At 48.2% G+C, this 18,063-nt stretch overlaps 2 protein-coding genes across 8 annotated transcripts in view; both read left to right on the top strand.

Moving 5' to 3' along the window:
* The window catches only part of HOXA3 (homeobox A3), a 34,104-nt gene that overhangs the window by 4,989 nt on the left and 11,052 nt on the right, over nucleotides 1–18,063 (top strand). Inside the window, exons 2-3 of one of the 7 annotated variants that reach the window (XM_041727545.1) lie at nucleotides 9,399–9,578; nucleotides 13,845–13,927. The gene's annotated coding sequence lies outside the window, so the exon portion shown is untranslated. Of the gene's footprint in view, nucleotides 1–8,665; nucleotides 9,579–9,628; nucleotides 12,055–12,084; nucleotides 13,460–13,844; nucleotides 13,928–14,067; nucleotides 14,182–14,575; nucleotides 18,058–18,063 lie in introns of those variants that run through there. The other 6 variants (XM_041727547.1, XM_041727549.1, XM_041727552.1 and 3 more) reach the window with 6 other exon arrangements.
* On the top strand, nucleotides 5,525–7,894 carry HOXA4 (homeobox A4). The gene is made up of 2 exons (XM_041727564.1): nucleotides 5,525–6,299; nucleotides 6,856–7,894. The coding sequence occupies exons 1-2, from the start codon at nucleotides 5,684–5,686 to the stop codon at nucleotides 7,200–7,202; spliced, it is 963 nt and encodes a 320-aa protein (XP_041583498.1). The 5' UTR covers nucleotides 5,525–5,683; the 3' UTR covers nucleotides 7,203–7,894.

Raw genomic sequence — 18,063 nt, 5'->3', positions numbered from 1 at the left:
TAATCCAAAAGGCAGTGCCAGAAGCAGGGTGTCCCTGAGATTCCTTGGGGGCCCCTTCCCCCTGAAAGAAGAGGCATAGCTTTGTGTATCTTTGTGGTTAGTGCGTTGCAACTGCAGGTCAGAAAGTTGAGGGTCAAAAGTTTATGTTGTGCAGCACTCTTAGTCATCTGCCCAGACGGAGTTTGATGTCAATGTTAGAGCTGCGATCTTGACTATCAGCACAAAAGATAAAATGGCTCGGAGTGACGCGTGTATCATGGTATGGACTCCAGGTGAACCCTGGTGGTTGAATGACCTCAATTACGGAGGAAAGGAGAGAAAATTCCTCTTTTCAAGAGTAATACATGCTGTATTTCATCTTGAATTATCGCTCCCATTCGGAGGGAATAGCAGCAGGTAAATAGGCACAGATTACTAAAACACCAACACCTTAGATGTTGGAGAACCAGGAGTCTGTGGGTTTGTCACAAAATTAAAAAGCTCAAAACTCATCGGTAGACATTTAAGAAACAATATATAGTTTTCGAGGTTTCATCATATCTTCAGCGGCAAGAGAACCGGGCAGGACGCTTCCTTTATTTGAAAATTGTTCTTTAGATTGGACGGTTTCTTTTTCTTTCTCATACATGTAATGATCCCCCAAAGTGTGTGAGAACAAGGGGCAAGCACAGGCGCTTCTCCCAAAATGTGTTCTTTGCCATTTTCAAAAGCAGAATGGTCTTTCTGAAACCTCCACCCACTAAATGCAAAGAGTTCTCAGAGCTGGGAAGGGAGGGAAGGAAGTGGGAATGCTCCAGAAGGGGCAGGATTCTTCCAGCAGCGAGAAAACTCTTATTGGTACCATGAAAATTTTCCTGTTGTTGGAAATTTTTGCTTCTGTTTGTTGGTAACCCTAACTCCAACGTAAGACAAATGCTACAGTCTGGAAGTAGCGGATAACTAAGCTGAAAAAAGCATGCCATTTGAACAGGAAAATGGGAATCCACAAAAGCCAAACCACTTCGCTAAGACCACCATGAGGGATTCTATTCTCCAGAAAAGACGCTTTAAAAATACATTTGGAATAAAGCTAAGGGGAAAGAAGGAAGGGTGGGAGAGTAGAAAAGAAAGGGAATAGTGTGTTAAGGAAGCCAACTGGAACCATGCCTCATGTGTGAGTTGCAACTGGAGAACTAAACAATATTTTATTTTTCATGCTCCTATATCAGCTGTACAAGTTGGTGCCATTAGAATCTGTTTTCTGGGGGTGGGGGGACATGTTGTCCTTTCCTATGTATTGATCTTTGAGTAATCAGAGTAGGAAAACAGAAGAGAAAGGTGAAATTTTGTTCTGTGTTTTTAACTTTAGAAATGAGTTAATTCAGCCACTCAGAATGTGGACTCTTGCAGGGATATTTAAGATCATCCCAATACATTCTGGTTGATTGGATTTGTTGGTGCCAGGTACATTTAGTGGTAAAGTAAATATTTCCTAAGCACTGCCTTCATGGAAGTAATCAGATTGCTTCCACTGTGCAATGTGTAAAGTTTTTACTCTGGCCAAGAGCTTGAAGCCAAATGGGGGTGTGCCAGATGAAAATAGAAGGAAACAACCGTGGTGATTGCTGTTATAGCAGTGAACACTTTACCACATCTGGGCTAGCGAAATGAAGAAAACTGAAACCCCCTCTATTACTCACCAAGACAATTATGTGTCTTTTCAAGAAAACCTTGTTACTGAATTATTGGTTAAAAGCGTGCCACTCCTTAGAAACATGTCAACTTCAATAAACATAGACACCCCTTAGCCAGTTTTTAAAGTTAAAAAAAAAAAAAAAGTACCTGCAGAAGTTACTGCATTGAGGATACCTACTTTTTTTATTTGGAGGATTTTTCTCTTTAGGTCCCTCACACAATCCACACATGAAATTCATGTTAAATCCGGATACAAACATCAATCCTTATGTGTGGGTTGTGTTCACTATTATACACTACAACAAGAAAACTGCCCCTAAACAATTAATTGGTGGCATGGCTGATAAAGTACTGCTTCTCTAAAATCATATGCCTAGCATAGGTGTCCGGGAAGCCCTCAAATGCCACCATCAGGCATTTTGAAATTCAGCTATTCCCGTGTGCGCTCCAGAGACTTGCCTCAGACAGAGAACAGTCTGGAGAACTCTCGCTCTAAAGAACAAAGGACAAATACAGTCAATACATTCCATAACGTTTACATTTCCTTTGCTTTTCCCCCTTGGTTTTCCCTGAGAAGGAATGACCTGGGCAAAGCACCCTGCTCTCTAAAAGACACTGTATAGACCTTTTAGAAGCGCAAAGTCCAAGGCCGAGGTGAACTTCAGGTCAGCGCGTCTAACAAATATGAAAATGTCGGCTAGTGAAGAGCGCGCCTTGTGATTTAACAAAGACTGTCAATGTGTAAGATTAATAAGAAACAAAATGCACACGGTGTCACTGTTCGGTCACTTTGAAACTTGGGACAGGGTTGCATTCAAGAGGGAAGGCTGTTCCAAATATATTCAAAATGATTCAAATCAGATTCAAACTAGGCTGCAAACACTGCCTCCCTCTTGCCCTCCCTCTCCCTTAGACTCTCTTCGCTCTCCTTTTCCATCTGGGATTCGAGGACATGATGAAAAGTTATTTCACTTAATGGGATTTTAAGAAAGCTTTTGTTGGGAATATATGTTATCTCTGCACGTGGAAATGAGCAAATGCGCTCACCAGTTTCCCAAGAAAAGGATAACGCTTTCACCCTGCTAGGGACTGGAGCCAGTTGGTGTGCGAAGATTAGCACGCTCTCTCTCTGCTCGGTTTCAGGGCATCCCATCTTTTCTCGGGCGAGATGCTGCTGGTAAACATCGGTTTATTTATTAATTGAGTTTGTCTCTTCCTGGCTTTACTTTCGTGTGTTGGATCTTAGGTAAAGGCAAGAGGCTTTGGGGGGTTTTTAAACGTTTTTCAAAAGATGATTTGATTCAATGGAATGATGCTATGGCTTGCAAAGAGAGATTGTGGAAGGATCAGAAAAGGTACTGAGATTGTTTATTACAGCCATAAATCTTGCAGTAAAATGTCAAAATGTCGGTGTGTGAGATAACACTTGGTGGTCCTGGCTCCGTTTGTGTTTATGATAGGAACCACAAAGACAAGTTACAGGCCTTGGGGAATTCTGTATAAGCCCATCTTCCTAAAGTAATAGAGCCACATGAAACACAGCCACAGTTAACTCGTTTAGGTTAACCATATACAAAACAGTGCCTGTGCCTCGTTAATACTTTACAATAGAAACTCCGTAGAAGGTTCTGAGGCTAAACAACATGAATTTTGTGTTTTAGTGTCTGTAAATAATATTAAACAGATGTAGGTAAGACCCTAGTACTCAAGGGCTGATGACATGAGGGTGAAATTTCCTTGTCATGTTTTTTTTCTCCCCTTGAAGCTTAGAAAGCCACGTTTTGTAAATTGCATTATGTATGTATATATTGTTCATATAAAATAGTATATATGTATATATTATTTTTTTCTCGCTGTCGAGAAATACTGGTTTAGGTAACTGTATCACAGGCTCGGTTTCCCCCCACCACCGCCCCCGCCCCAACCCAATTCCAGAGAGGATGTCTAAAGATTATACTCTGCGTTGATTTCTGTCTGTGGCTCAGATTTCATTTAGAAAAATTTCAGGGTGCCCATGTCGATGGACAGCACTCTTCAGAGACACACATACAATGTGGAAAACCTCTTTGTACCACTTCAGGGTGATTCCAGTTGGAAAGCTAACATGATCCCTTTTTTAACCTCTTTTCCTAAATTAGTTTAAAGATTAGTCCCATATAATAGGTTTTATGTGGCTAAGCATTAAATGACTATCCATCAAATGGATATATTCCAGCATTTAGTAACTCATATGAGTAGCCGATGTAAATGAAGATAGAATTGACATTCCTTTTGAAGTGTCTCCAGGCTTAGGCTATAAGTTTCCTTGTCTGCAATCCAGACTCGGTTATGAGAAAGCTGTTTATACTGCTCTTTGAAAAATCAACTAAGGTGCACCAGCTGAAAAATCCTTGCTTTGCATGCCAATATGAAAGTCTTTTTAGCCTGGTGACTATGCTAGTTTGCACTGCTTTAATCCAGGCTGCAAAGTAAAGGATCCAGGTGTGCCTGTTACTCGGGGAAAAGGAAAGGGAAAGTACACACTACAAGCAAAGCATCAGTATTTACTTCAAAGATCAACATTAGGTGGAATTAATATGTAATTTATTTGTTAATAATGGCGTAATTAGTTTACCCATCAAATTTCAATTACCAAATGGCAGGCAACAGTCCTCTCTCCCCCCTTTCCAGAGCTACTGATATCGTTAATATGCTAATTTTTCAGCTATTCAGAAATTACAGACTATCCAGTAAATATAACGTTAGCCTCAAATACAAACGGAGAAAGCAGCATCCAAAAAAGACAAAATACAGAATTCCTAGCGGGGGTGGGGGGGGGGCGAAGACCCGTCAGCGATCAGGCTGGGCACAGTGCCTATTCCGTCCGTAGCTTGTTTTTGTTTGAGGATTGTTCTGAAATGGGAAGTTGCTGGTTCCAAAGCTCGATCTTGTGGAGGCGTCGCTGCTACCTATTCCCACCCTTGGGCTACCTTCTTTCTCACAGTTGCACCTAGTAAATGCAAGCACGTTGAGCTCTCACATCGACGCCTCCATCAGATGAGATGCTATTAGAAAGGTTCTGATTTTTCTTAGGGAAAAAACCCAAGTAGATTCTATCGCGAAAAGAAAGAAAAAATAAAAATAAAAGCACCCATCCGGTGATACGGGAACGGCCCTGCTCTACACGCTCGGGCCGGTTTCAGCTTTCCCCCCACCCACCCTCTGCGGCTCCCGCCGGGGCTGCTCCAAGCAGGGGATGCCTGGCGGACTCGGCGAGCACGCTGCGGGGGAAGGGGATCAGCTGGTGAAAAAAATGGGCCTTATTCGTTTTATTCCGGGGCCACGATTGAAAAAAACAAAAAACAAAAAACAAAAAAAATCAGGGTACCTCCAAGGTCTCGACGCCATTCCCTCCCCCCGCCGGTCTCGAACCCTGGAGGACGCCAGGCCTGGCCAGCCTGGGCCCGAGGTCAGCGCTGGGCCGCGGTCAACCGGCTGCCCCGAGGCCTACGCCAGGAGTACGGCACGGAAAGGGCCCGGCCCGGGCGTCCGAGAGGACCAGAAGCCCAGGCGGGCCCCGAATTCCCAGCAGGACTCAAACTTGGGGGGTTGGGGGGACCAAGAGCTCCAGCTCCCTCCCTCCGCCGGAGGCCGGACAGCGGCATTCATCACCCGCCCGCGCGCTTCCTGATCCGGGTCCGCGCGCGCGCCGTGCCCATTGGCGGGGGCTGGTCACGTGGTGGGTCCCGGGCGGGGGCGCGCTCGGGGCCGAGACGAGAGCGCGCACGCGCGCGCGCGGGCGGGCGGGGGAGGGGGGAGGAGCGGCGCGAACTTTGGTGGCGTTGGCGGCGGCGGCGGCGGCGGCGGCGGCGGGAGGGGGAGGGGGAGGGGTGGGCGCTTGACAGCGGGGGAGGGGAAGGGAGCAGAGGAAAGGGGGGGATGGGAAGCGAGGCAGGAGGGGGAGGGGCCTCGGCGAGCCCAGAAAAACGACAACGCGAGAAAAATTAGTATTTTTGCACTTCACAAATTAATGACCATGAGCTCGTTTTTGATAAACTCCAACTACATCGAGCCCAAGTTCCCTCCCTTTGAGGAGTACGCGCAGCACAGCGGCCCGGGCGGCGGAGACGGCGGCCCAGGCGGGGGCCCCAGCTACCAGCAGCCCCCAGCGCCCGCGGCCCAGCACCTGCCGGCGCAGCAGCCCCAGCTCCCCCACGCGGGCAGCAGCCGCGAGCCCCCCGCCTCCTACTACGCGCCGCGGGCTGCCCGCGAGCCCTCCTACCCCGCGGCCGCGCTCTACCCCGCGCCCGGGGCCGCCGACGCCGCCTACCCCTATGGCTACCGCGGTGGCGCCAGCCCGGGGCGGCAGCCGCAGCCCGAGCAGCCCCCGGCGCGAGCCAAGGGTCCCGCGCACGGCCTGCACGCGAGCCACGGCCTGCCGCCGCCGCCCCCGCAGCACCGCGCGGCGCCCCCCGCGCCCCCCGCGCCCCCGCGGCGCTGCGAGGCGGCTCCCGCCACCCCGGGCGCCCCGGCAGGGGGCAGCGCCCCCGCGTGCCCGCTGCTCCTGGCCGACAAGAGCCCGCCGGGCCTGAAGGGCAAAGAGCCTGTGGTGTACCCCTGGATGAAGAAGATCCATGTCAGCGCCGGTACGTGGCGCCGCGCCGCTGGGGAGGCGCGGGAGGGTGGGCTGGGGCCGGGCAGGGTTCGGGGGTCGGGGCGAGGGTCAGCCCAAGAGGCTGAGGGGCAGGGGGCCTCTGGAGGGGAGCCCCCATCTGGCCCGAGCTACAGTGGGATGTGGGTGTGTGCGCGCCAGCCAGCCGCCTGATCCTAACGTGAGAACCCTTTTGTACCCGGGGTCCCTTTATCGAGAGATTTACGAGACGCCAAACTGTTAGGGCAGTAATTATAGCCCCCATAAATTTAATTGCCCTGGCAGAGGCTTCAGGCCATGTGTCTTTGAAGCTTTTCTTCAGCCCCAATGCCCAGCACCATTCTTTATGGCTCTCGGGTGTTTCCCGTTGTCAATAGCCTGTGAAACATTTTCTTTGCCGTTTTATGTATCTTGCGTGAACTTGGTGTCAGGTTATTATATAATGATGATGTCCAATTGCTCTTCCCCACCCCACCTTCTCTCTCCTCCTCCTTCCCCTCTCTTCCACTCCCTCCTCCTTGGCCTTCTCCTTCGGGGTTGTGGGCGTTCAGTCAACCCCAGTTATAACGGAGGGGAGCCCAAGCGCTCTCGAACCGCATACACCCGACAGCAGGTCTTGGAGCTGGAGAAGGAGTTCCACTTTAACCGCTACCTGACCCGGCGGCGCCGCATCGAGATCGCCCACACGCTCTGCTTGTCCGAGCGCCAGGTCAAGATCTGGTTTCAGAACCGGAGGATGAAGTGGAAGAAAGATCACAAATTGCCCAACACTAAGATGCGATCCTCCAACTCGGCCTCGGCCTCAGCAGGCCCGCCAGGGAAAGCACAGACTCAGAGCCCGCACCTGCATCCCCACCCCCACCAGGGTGCCTCCACACCCATTCCCTCCTCCATATAATCTTCTAGAGATCTAGACCAGTTTCATTCCCCCACCTGCTTACCCCCCTTCCGCCCTTTCCCCCATACTCCTACCTGTCTGGACCATAACAGACCCCAAAACAAAACCCAACTCGGTGAAAGGGATTATAAAAAAAGAAGACATTATCCCGGTAAGAGTGTGTGCTGGTTGCCACCCAGGAGAGGATAATAGCCAGGATGCTGGGTGATAGAACAACCTGCTTGCCTGAATAAGGCTGCCAGGTTTGGGTACCTGAGACTGACCTCTTGGCAACGAATATTTTAGAGATGGCTAATGTCAGCTGGACAGCCCATGGTGACTGGGGACATACACATGTATATTTGTTGCAAGCAGAAGAAAACAGACCCCTTTCCCACCTTCCCTACCTCCCCCTTCCACATTAAGGCAGCTCATACAAGCTTGTATTGAACTGAATAAATGAGTAGACATTGTGGACCTCACCAGATTATTTAATTCTCAAAATGTATAGACCTTGATGATAGATGTGACACATGTTAGTTTCCTTTCCTTGCATTTATTTAAAATATTGTTGTAGAGTTATTGTTGTCTTATTCTGAGGCACAATCTCTGGGGAGAGGGGAGTGCATTTAGACCTATGTGCAACTGTACAAATTGTGGTGTGGCTATATAAAAAGCCATGTGCTAAGAATAAACTCTGTTTTAAAAAACCATTAAAGTTCTAAGACACATTTGTGTGTTTCCTACTTTTAATTAAAAAAAAAAAAAACCCACAGCCCAAAAGTTCTCTGGATTGAGATGTCTGACCTTGCATGTAAAATTTTGTAGATGGCTGGAGTTATGTTCACTTGGATTTTGACTGCTCACATCATTTGTGTGAGTGTGTTCAACTTGAGCTGAACTCTTGTCAAGTTTGACCCACTGTGGGAAAAGTTCCAAAGAGCAGGAAGGCTCTTGAGCTCTGAGAGGGCTCCTCTTCTTCCCAAACTTGGCCAGGCTTTCAGGCTTCAAGTCTCTGTAAGGCATAGAAACGTGTCCTTCCCTGCAATGAAAGGTGAAACCGCGCAATGCTGAGGGCCCAGGGGTTTCTGCAGCTGTTCTACACGCTGAACTCTGAGCACACTTGGAAAGAAGTGGTCCCTTTGGTATTTATTGCACCTTCACACTTAATCTGCCTGTTTCCCTGGAGATAAAAAATAGTTTGTGCAGAGTTGAGATTGCTTTTGGTTTCTTGGTTATTTTTAAGGTTTTCTTCACTACCTACAGCTTGGGGATTTTTGTTTTTCTTTCTTTCTCTCTCTCTCTCTCTCTCTCTCTCTCTCTCTCTCAGAAGCAGGAGCTTTCAAAATAAACAGTAAAATTTCCCAGTAAATCCTCCAAGGTTTCTCTGAGGAAAGAAAAAGCATAATGACACTCTCAAAATGTATCCTAAGCAAGGTAGACCTGGGAGTATTCAGTGATGGAAAAAAGCCAATCTCTGAGCTAGGGTCACTTTTCTCCAATGCTCCTGGATCTTTCTATCCAACCTAAAGATCTAGAGTCAAAGGTTGAAAATCAAAACCCACATTGCAATCTCTGTAACTCTTGTATGTATTTCCTGGTATCAGTAAAGAGGATTTAGACTTGGGTGTCACTTGGACGGTGGATTCTGCAACAAGATGCAGAAAACCAACACACAGCAGCCCCAGAATATAACTGTCACCTGGCCGTGAATGTGTGCAGCGTTTAATTCGTGTTATAATTTTAGTAGAGATGGGAGGGGGCGCTCACCTACCTTTGCTATACCAGAGGAATTTTAAACACATTTTCCCATCAGTGGCAAACCCTTAGCCAGTGGTCAGTGCTGTTCCTTTTGTCGCTGTCGCCTTGTGTGTGATACAGGCAAGGCTGAGCAGTTCCCTACCTATGAACAAACCATATCTGAGAGGAGAGTGGTGGACACCAGTCTCAGAGGGGCCTCCACTTCTCCCCAAGAAAATTCAGGGGCAAACAAATACACGCCTTCCCAAGTCAGGCCAAAACTGGCATAAAGTGCATTTTATACGGTATGAACGGGTGCCAGGGATTTCTGGAGGCACTGCAACTGCTGCTGAAACTTATTAACCCTCCCCCTACAACACGCACTTGTAAAACGAAATTAAATCACGCTGAAAATAGCAATTTTCCCAGGAATCATTAATCACCTCATACAATAAATACTTCTTTGTAATTCAACAGCAATTCTGAAAGGCATTCTCTGGGAAAAGTCTGTGGAGAAGCGAGGGATCTTCTTGCAAATAATATGGTCTCGGGCAAAGACGCAGCATCTTGGCTGTCTGCTCAAAAAATGCCTAGACTCTTGGTGGAAATTGAGTGTCGAGCTGCAAAACCTCAAATGGCAGATTATCATCATTTAAGGTAAATTCTTATATTTCTCCTTTGTAGTGAAGCAGGGGTATAGGGGCATTCGTTAGCTTCATCCCAGAGGCAGTTGTATGGGGATGAAACGGATAACTTTATTTCACATACTCTTATAATCTATCCAGGAAAGGAAGAGAATGGATGGAAAAATTGTTTTTGTAATATACCAGAACAAAATGGCATTTTGGTCCAAACTGTCTTGATTATTAAGGTATTGTTAAGTTTTTGCAAAGCTGAAATTATCCAAAATGACCCAAACAATTGTCATTTCTTTATAATGTTTTGCCTGTTTTCGATTTGGACTTTAAGGGAGCTTGTTATAACAGCTTAGAAAATCCCACTTTGGGCTTTAAAATCATGCATTGTCTTCCCTTTGCTAGGGCAACCATAAGAGTTCACCCAGAGGACAAATTTTCTATCTCATTAATTGTTTTTTTTTTTAAAGCGAACCCTAGTGGCCCCTCAAACCCTTGACCTTTAAAGACAGTATTTTGTGTAAGCTCTATAATTCTCCTACCAAAATGACCCTTACGCATGCTCTCCTTTTCTCTTTTTCCCTCTTTCCCTCGAATACATACTCCTTTGCTTTAGTCACAGAGCCAAGCTGTGCATGACTCTGGAGATAAAAGTTTTGTCAACATCTGAAATCAACCTAAATCGGATAGGAGACACTTTAATGGTCACAGTTTGAATTAAGTACTTAACACTCTCCCCCCTGAAGAAAAATGGCACTTTGCAGGCTCTCTTTCCTAGTTTTGCTGAAATCTACGATATACCCGGTGTTTTATTACAGCGGGAATTCAACTGTGACAGGCATAGTAGAGTACTTAATACCCAGGATGGAGCTCATGGGAAGATTACCTAGATATATGGGGAGTAGGCCCTCTGCACAGCATCTCTGATTCTATACCCAGCTATCCCTGGGTGCTCATGTTCCCCCCTACCTCTCAGCTTCCTCTCCAAGGGGTGGGGACCACCATTTCTACTGTCTCCCTGCTCTCCTAAGCTTCCAAACTGTGCTGCTCTTCTCACCACTTTTTCCCTCCAGCAGTTTCGACAGAGAAACTGATCAAGGACTCTTAAGAATGAAGGGAAAGAAAGACCCCAAAGAACCAATGTGGCAAACAGAAACCTGGAGTTTCCCATCTGGATTGGTGGGTTCTGGGCAGGCTGTGGTGCTGTTCTTTGCATTCCCTTGGTCTGCATCCCTAGCCTGTGTCCTGTATTGAAGAACATAGGCTCAGCCTTCCCAAGGGCTGTTCCTGTTGCCCTTTCTCTATATTGTACACCATGGGCCCAAGAATAACTCTGCTTCCTCTCTCAAAAGGCTATGAGCTGGGAAACACAGGAGGAGGAAAGGATGTGGGTTCTAACTTCTTGACAGCATCAGGGAGGCTGCTGGGGCTGTTATGAAACCTTCCAGTCTGAAACTTCTGTCTTGGAATTCTGGTGTCTCTTCTTCTCAAGGCCCCAAACTCATGGAGTAACTACCCCCAACCCCTCAGGTCAGTTCCCTTATCTCTGGACCTGATTTCTGGGGTTAAAAAGATCCCTGTTTGAAAGAATGTCAGAGGTGAAAGAGATTTGGAAGCCATTTTGGCTCAGTCTTCTCAGTGTACCCATGAGGAAACTGAGGCAGCTGAATGTCCCCCCCAGGTTCATATTAATGAATGTGTAGGTTGGATAGAGCCTTTGGTCTCACCTTGGAGAGGGGTGAGTGCACAGCTATCTTTCCTCCGCGGAAGCCTATTCAGCTTGGAATGGATGTGTGCATCTGGGCTTACACTTGACATGGATGGCCACAGGTACTGAGCCAGGGGAGAAGGCTGGGTTCTTGCCCAATGTGCCATCAAAGCAGCCCCAGGAGATCATGTAACCAAAGCGCCTTAGCCAAGGCTCTGGGACAAGTGGACTCTCCTCTGGGCTCAGGAGGGAACAGATGCCAGGGTGTCTGGGAGAGTAGTGGGCACCCCACTGTCCACAATGCTCATAGCTCCAGAATGACTAATTCTACTATGCTGGCCCTGGGATTTTCATGACAGTCGTTTGCCTCAGAGTCCAGCAAGGAGCAAGGGTGTCTGCTTTCAGAGGCCTGAGAACTAAAAGAGCAAAGGAGGACGAAGAAGGTGGTTGCAGCAGATAAAGGTGTAGCGCCAGTTCGAGGGAGATATTGAAATTGTAATCTTTTGAGGTCACGTGACTCATTAAATAATTAATGCGGATCGTCAGGAATGGATCGGAGTCGTCAGGGCCTCACTAGGAATGAATCTCTCAGAAGTGAGACCCCAACTTCCTATTTGATTTTTAAAAACACGCACCCTCAGATTTATCTCCAAAGGCATTTAATTCCTTCAGGAGGGCTGAAGAGAGCCCTTCGGCGGGGAGGACCAGAGCTGGCGGGCCCACGCTGGGTCTTGGGGCTTTTTCTTCAGGGTTCCTGCAAGTCCGGGGAGCCCGCCGTGTCCGGGGAAACGTGAGTTTGGGGCTGGGTTTTCTGCGGTCACATCCTAGCTTTAGTGATGAAGTGGGACGGATGCGCAGACAGTTGGTAATGTTCTGATTCACACTGGGGAAGGCTGCGGAGATACCACAGGACCGGCGCGCGGCTTTGTTCAATTTTCCCGGTGTTCATAAATCACCCGCGCCGGGCGAGCGAGGGAGCAAGCGAGCCCAAAAACGCCGAGAGAAAGGCCACGCGGCGGCGGTGGCGGCGGAGGCGGTGGCCATTGCAGAGGGAGAGACCTGGGCAACATCTCTTTGTGACTCATTAGTCTGAACGATTTATGGGGAACAGCAGCCATGAATATTTGGCTTGGGGATAAGGAAATAGCAACAACAATAATAACCATAATAATTACAATACTCCTAAGCGTCGTTGGAGGGAAGGGGTGGTGGATGGTGGCAAAGCAGATCTTTCTGGAGCAAAGTTGAATGGCAACAAGAAGGGCAGCTAAGCCCCACCTTGCTCAGACTCGCTCCAGGAGCCCCAAGGCCAGGGTCAATCCCTTTGGGGATACAGAGGAGAGTTTGAAACAGAGAAAGGGGCCCAGCATGGATTCTGAGTCCCAAGTGGGGGACTGCAGGTCGAGGTGGCGGCAGAGGGCAACTAGTTGCTGGTTTGTGGCCTCTTGCTCAATGTGTTAGGGAGTCCTGAAGACTGAGGGTCAGGGCGCTTGATGGTTATTTGGTAGCCTCTCAGGCTCTCAGCAGGATTGCATGGGCTGGAGACTGGCATCGAGGGCTGGTTTTGGGCAGGCTGGCATGTGCGAGGCTACCCCAGCCTGGGTGAAGGGGAGGATAGGGTTGTGGAAGCAACGTGAGTCCCAGCTAGTGGAGAACTTCTCCCAGCCTGGGTTCAGGACGGAGGATGAATCTTTTCCTCCCTTCACCAGCATCTACTCTCCATCCTGAGAAAGTTGACCATTTATTTGCTAATTAGAGAGCAAGAGAGGGTTGCAAATATCCCGAGGGATGAGTTGGCAGCAGAAATAGGGCACTCAGCGGCTTGTCACTGGTGCCTAAGGCCAGGCTGGATAGGACCCCCAGACCGGGTATTGTGAGATGTCTATGTCCTTCCCAGTTTCCCCCTACTTCCAACAGCCATAGCTGGCCTGCTCTGAGGGACTGGGCGCTGCGGTAGCCCCGCCAGCCCACTGGGACTGAGAAGTGACGCACCCAGGGTTTGAATGAACCAGAAGACAAAACCTCTCAAGACTGCCCCCCAGCCCAAGAACTGAGCCAGGGTCTAATTTCGCGCCAAACAGAAATGAACACTATTAGTGAGGTTTCAAGAGAGTCCGTGATTGAATGCTCTCAGACAGGGCTTCCCTTTGTTAGCAGAAGAAAATAAAGCGTGCATTCACATTCCCCAAGTTGAGGTGCGTGCGGAGCTCTCGGAGCAGAGCGGGCACCAACGGCAAAGCTTCTTCCACCTTCCTACCTTCCTCTGCCCGTCTGTTTTCTTCCCCCACCCCCTTTCCTCATCCCACCCCCTGTAAAAAGAAAGAAAGTGGAGAATGTGGTTGCGGAGATGGGAGTATGTATTTATTTTACAAAAATAAATCACCATCTTCGAGCCATCCTTAGACTGGACCCTTTCGAGCAACGAGTGCGCCTCATGGACGAGTGCCCTGGCGACTCCTCCGTGTCCGCGCCACCCGGGGGGCCACCCTGGCGCCCGCGCCGGCCACACTTCCAACTCCGGTTCTCCAACTCGCTTCCTTCGCAGCCACCATTTACCCTTTGCTGTTTATTTGTCCGCAGAGCGCCAGGACACCGGAAAAGGCGACTCCCTGAGTGCCAGGAGTTGGAGACAATCACTGGATCAGTCTTAAACATCTTTGGAGGTAAGCACTGTGCTAACTCTTCACTCCGCTGGGCTTCGCTAGGGCCTTTGGAAGGAGTTTACTCTTCCAGGGAGCTGCAGCCCTCTGAAAGAGGTTCTGGTCAATATTTAACTTCGGAGGCATTTTGGAGCTGGGTTCCCTTCAGCTGCACTCCTTGCGGATGCGGGGCTTCGGGAAGACAAAGAATCTTCCCCGAAAGCTGAATGCCGGCCGGCGTTGTGCAGGAGGGGCGGTTGCTGAGACCAAAGATGAGTGTGCGTGGGGGTGGGGGGTGTCAACCGGGTGTGTTTCTTTCTTCGGGAAGCTCCAAACAAACCGCTGCACCGAGCAGCAGGGCAAAAGCAAGTAGAGGCCATGGGCGCGGCGGCCGCCGCGTGGGCCGCTCTCCCTGTCGACTCTTTGCGGCGCGTGCGGAGACTCTGAGCTCAGGAATGGTCGTCAGTCACAGATCTGCGTTGAGGAAACTTGTCTCGCCCCCAGTAGTTTCTCCTATCCTTCGGCCGCCTTTCCTTGGCAAGAGGGAAGTTACTGCCTTTCAAATGTGTAGACCCTCGCAGGTGGCGGGTCTTCTCCATTGCTTTAGCCAGGCTGATCTTCTGATCTTCAACAGGGAAAGCACCGGTGTTCCAGGTCTCTGCGTTTTCTTTTCCTATTGGAAACAAGAGAAAACTCTTTAAAATTCTTTTCAAGTTCTGGCTTAATTTGTTCTCTTAGTTTGGGAATGCAGGGAGGTAATTACTGTGGTTTATTACCTTGTAAAAGATCCATAAATTTCGTGCCTATTTGGGGGAGGGGCTGCTGGAATAGCTTTCAGAAGCTTGGTATGAAGGAATGGGTTTGCTTTGTTCTTTCAGGAGTTATTTATTTTAAAAAGTTTTCTGGGTTTTTGTTTTCTATTCCCTAGGCCTTTGTCTTCCTTAAAATTTGCTCCCCAAATAAATATCATGTTGTTAATTAATTGCAGCATGCTATTCAGCAATACTCTAAGGCTTATATGGTATTCTGGATACAATTATTATTTTATCAGATGGAAAGTAAATAGGGTAATAGTAAAGCTGGGTTAGCTTCTCAGCTACGGTATGTCCATTTATATCAGGTATAGGTGGAGTATTTCAGGAATTTGCAACTCAGTATGTACATATGATTTGCATCTCTGTACACAAGAGAACCATTGGATGTATACATAGTTGCAGGAGTTTTAGACCATGTGTATAAAATGATATACACATCCATTTGTATCCAGAGAACTTGGAGCCCATTTGTATTGCAGTTGCACCCACAGGAAATATCTCATGTTAAATAATGATCTATAACCTCCACCAAAAAAAAGGAGAGGAGGCTAAGTGAGCCTTACCTGATGTTAAGTAGAAAAACCACTACAGTTAACTGAAGGGAGTAAAATGTTAAGTGTATTTTTGACAGAGAAATCAGATTGCAGTGTTTGAATACAGATATATCTAATCTGCCAACAGCCTTGCAAATATTGACTAAAGCTCACCTGCTCCTTCCAAAACAACTTTCCACCTATTTTGGCTCTGCTGAAATGGATCCAGGGCATGTGTCCCCAGCACTGGCCAGGTTGGGGTCTGAAGGAATAAATGGAAGGGGACTGGCAGCTAGGTTTCCCAGCCTGGGCCTACATACTTGAGCATCTCTATTCTTGTTCTCTGGAACTGAACTTTAAAAGGCCCAGAGCCTTATCCAAGGAGAGCGGATTTCAGAGTGGTGAGGGAGGACTCTCAGCTGCTGGTTCCCTGGTGGCCTGCCCAGACCAGGGTCTCTCTTAAGGAAGCCGTTTTCACCTCAAAAGCTAAATTTCCTTTGACTTCCTCAGATTTTTCCCTTCACATCCCACCAAATCACTCCATTCCAACCCAAGTCGTTAATGTTAATTGTTAAACAGCAGTTGGAGCATTAACTGGGCTGTTAATAGCGGCATGGAGGCTCCTGGCTAGAGCTGAGATGCCGGCTGCCATTGGGCCTTGCTGGCGTTAAGGCATTTCTCTGAAGCAGTACCGAATACTTCTCCCATTGATTTATGGCTTTGGAGTTTTTATTTGCTCCAGACTGTTCTGAGAGTTCTGAAGGGGGCCTCATCTAATTTTTGAGTTGATGTTTCTGCAGAAACTTTGGTTGAGGGAGAGGGTAGTTTGCTAGCAATTTGACAATACTTCCAGGTCCTTTCTAGGCTATCAGGAGAGTTCAGTGTGGAATATTTGGCACTCAGGGTGGGGGGTGCATATGGGGAGCAGAGGACAATATATTAGTAATCTGAATCCTTGGGGACCTGGAGAATGCTTTTTGGGAACCAGCCTTTGGTCCCATCGCCGGCCGCCCTCCCCATACCCAAGGATTAAAACTCCCTAAGAGAAGCAGGTTTTCACTTTGGGTTGTCACTTTCCAGCCTGTGGCTTAGGTCAGAGTTGGGACAGTTCACAGAGAGGTTCTCTCCCAGCTCTACCACAGACAGAACTTTGTTGGAATCTTGCCACCAGCACAGGCCAGGGCTCACTTCCAAGGGATTAGGTCTCCTCCTCTTTTATTGCCCTTCTGATGTGGACACCCCCATGACCAGGCCCCCTTACTGAGGGCCTTACATTCTCACCAGGCCCCTGCAGGGGAGGAGGGGAGGAGCAGAATCATGCACAGCCTCCTGCAGCTGCTATAAGTGAGTCTCACACTTAGAGAGGCCTAGCCAGCTCAAGATCCACTCTCAGAAGGAAAAGAATAAGGCATGAGGATTTCACCACTTCTGAGCACTCCCAAAGTCTGGAAACTAAGACCTGAAAAGAGGAACTCTTTTGGCAACTCGTGAGAGGGTGAAGTGTTAAAATCAGTGGACAATGTCACCAAGCAGAAGTCAGTAGTAGAATGGGGTTGGGGTTGGGGGTGGCTTATTTGTTTCAGCCAGGTTTGTCCAGAACAGAGTTGGTCCAGTTCATTTTCTGCTGGCAGGCAGACTTTTCTTAGGAGAGGGTGAACAAACCCATGTGCAAAGAGAGTCCCAGATTATTTCGTAGGTTAATTCAAGGGATGCCAGTAAAAGCTGGTTATATTTATATTATATATATATATATATATATATATAGAGAGAGAGAGAGAGAGAGAGTTAGTTTTCTCTTGCAGAGTCAATTGATCATTCCCCCTTACATTTTCCATTGTTAGAAGCCTATAATTTCATGTATCACTCCTGCTATCCACTGAGGAAATGAATAAGTGTAGGTTTAGCCAGGGCACTGAGTCCCTCCATATTTTGCAAAACACTGACCCATCACTCTAGAGCTAAGTACCTCTTTTCTAGAGGATTCCCATTGAACAAAATCAACTGGACTTGGAGGAGGTGCTTTAGCCTTTGTCAGGTAATTTGGGGCCTTTTGGGTTTCTCCAGTGGCCCTGGTGTATGGCGTGGGTGTTAGCAAACTCCATACAATGGTAGGCCATGAGGGAGTCCACCAACTAATAAGCCAGTTATTGCTGGGTTTTCTTCTGGAAAAAGTCCTGGTCTTTGCCTTTTGATGTATTGGCTAGTGGGCCAGAGGAAACTAGAGTGCTTGGGTGTGCAGGCTTCAGCTTGTCTGTGAGTGGAAGACTGCAGAAAGTTACATGGACCCTAAGCATGGGGACAGCATTACAGTTCCCTTCTGTTTGGATAATTTGTAAAGAAATATAAGTGGAGATAAGTGGCCTAGTATGGCACATGTTGAGGGGGGCTGCCCCCATTGTTCTACTGCCCCAGACCTAACTCTTCCCCGCTGCTGGCCAAGGTTCCCCAGTTCCCCTCCCCCAAAGCTGAATGTTCTGCTTGGAAACCTAGTCCCTTCAGTGATTCCCTATTTCAAATAAAAGGATTTAAGTTGACGTATGACCACGTGAGCACATAATACAGCGCATTATTGTGGCATTTGGAGCGGAGACCCGGGCGGGCTTCGCCTGTGATTACGTTTTCTAGATTCTCTACAGAGCGAGAGCCTTTTTCCCCCACCCCCACGCACCCACCTCCTCCTTCTCCTTCCCCTTCTCCGGAGAGCGCTCTCCTAGCGGGTTGCAGTTTTCAGCGCTCATGGAGCGGTTCTGGGCGAGCTAGCCGATGGGACTCGAGGCCACACCAGGAGGATGGAATTTATTTTAAGGTATTT

Source organism: Vulpes lagopus, chromosome 13 (assembly GCF_018345385.1).
Source record: "Vulpes lagopus strain Blue_001 chromosome 13, ASM1834538v1, whole genome shotgun sequence".
Taxonomy (NCBI): Eukaryota; Metazoa; Chordata; class Mammalia; order Carnivora; family Canidae; genus Vulpes; species Vulpes lagopus.
The sequence above is the reverse complement of the archived record's forward strand: the minus strand, read 5'-3'. Positions and strand labels throughout refer to the sequence as shown.

Coding starts and splice junctions, on each gene's coding strand:
- HOXA4 (XM_041727564.1), top strand. CDS start 5,684: ATGACCATGAGCTCGTTTTTGATAAACTCCAACTACATCGAGCCCAAG. Junction 6,300..6,855: donor GAAGATCCATGTCAGCGCCG/GTACGTGGCGCC, acceptor GTGGGCGTTCAG/TCAACCCCAGTTATAACGGA.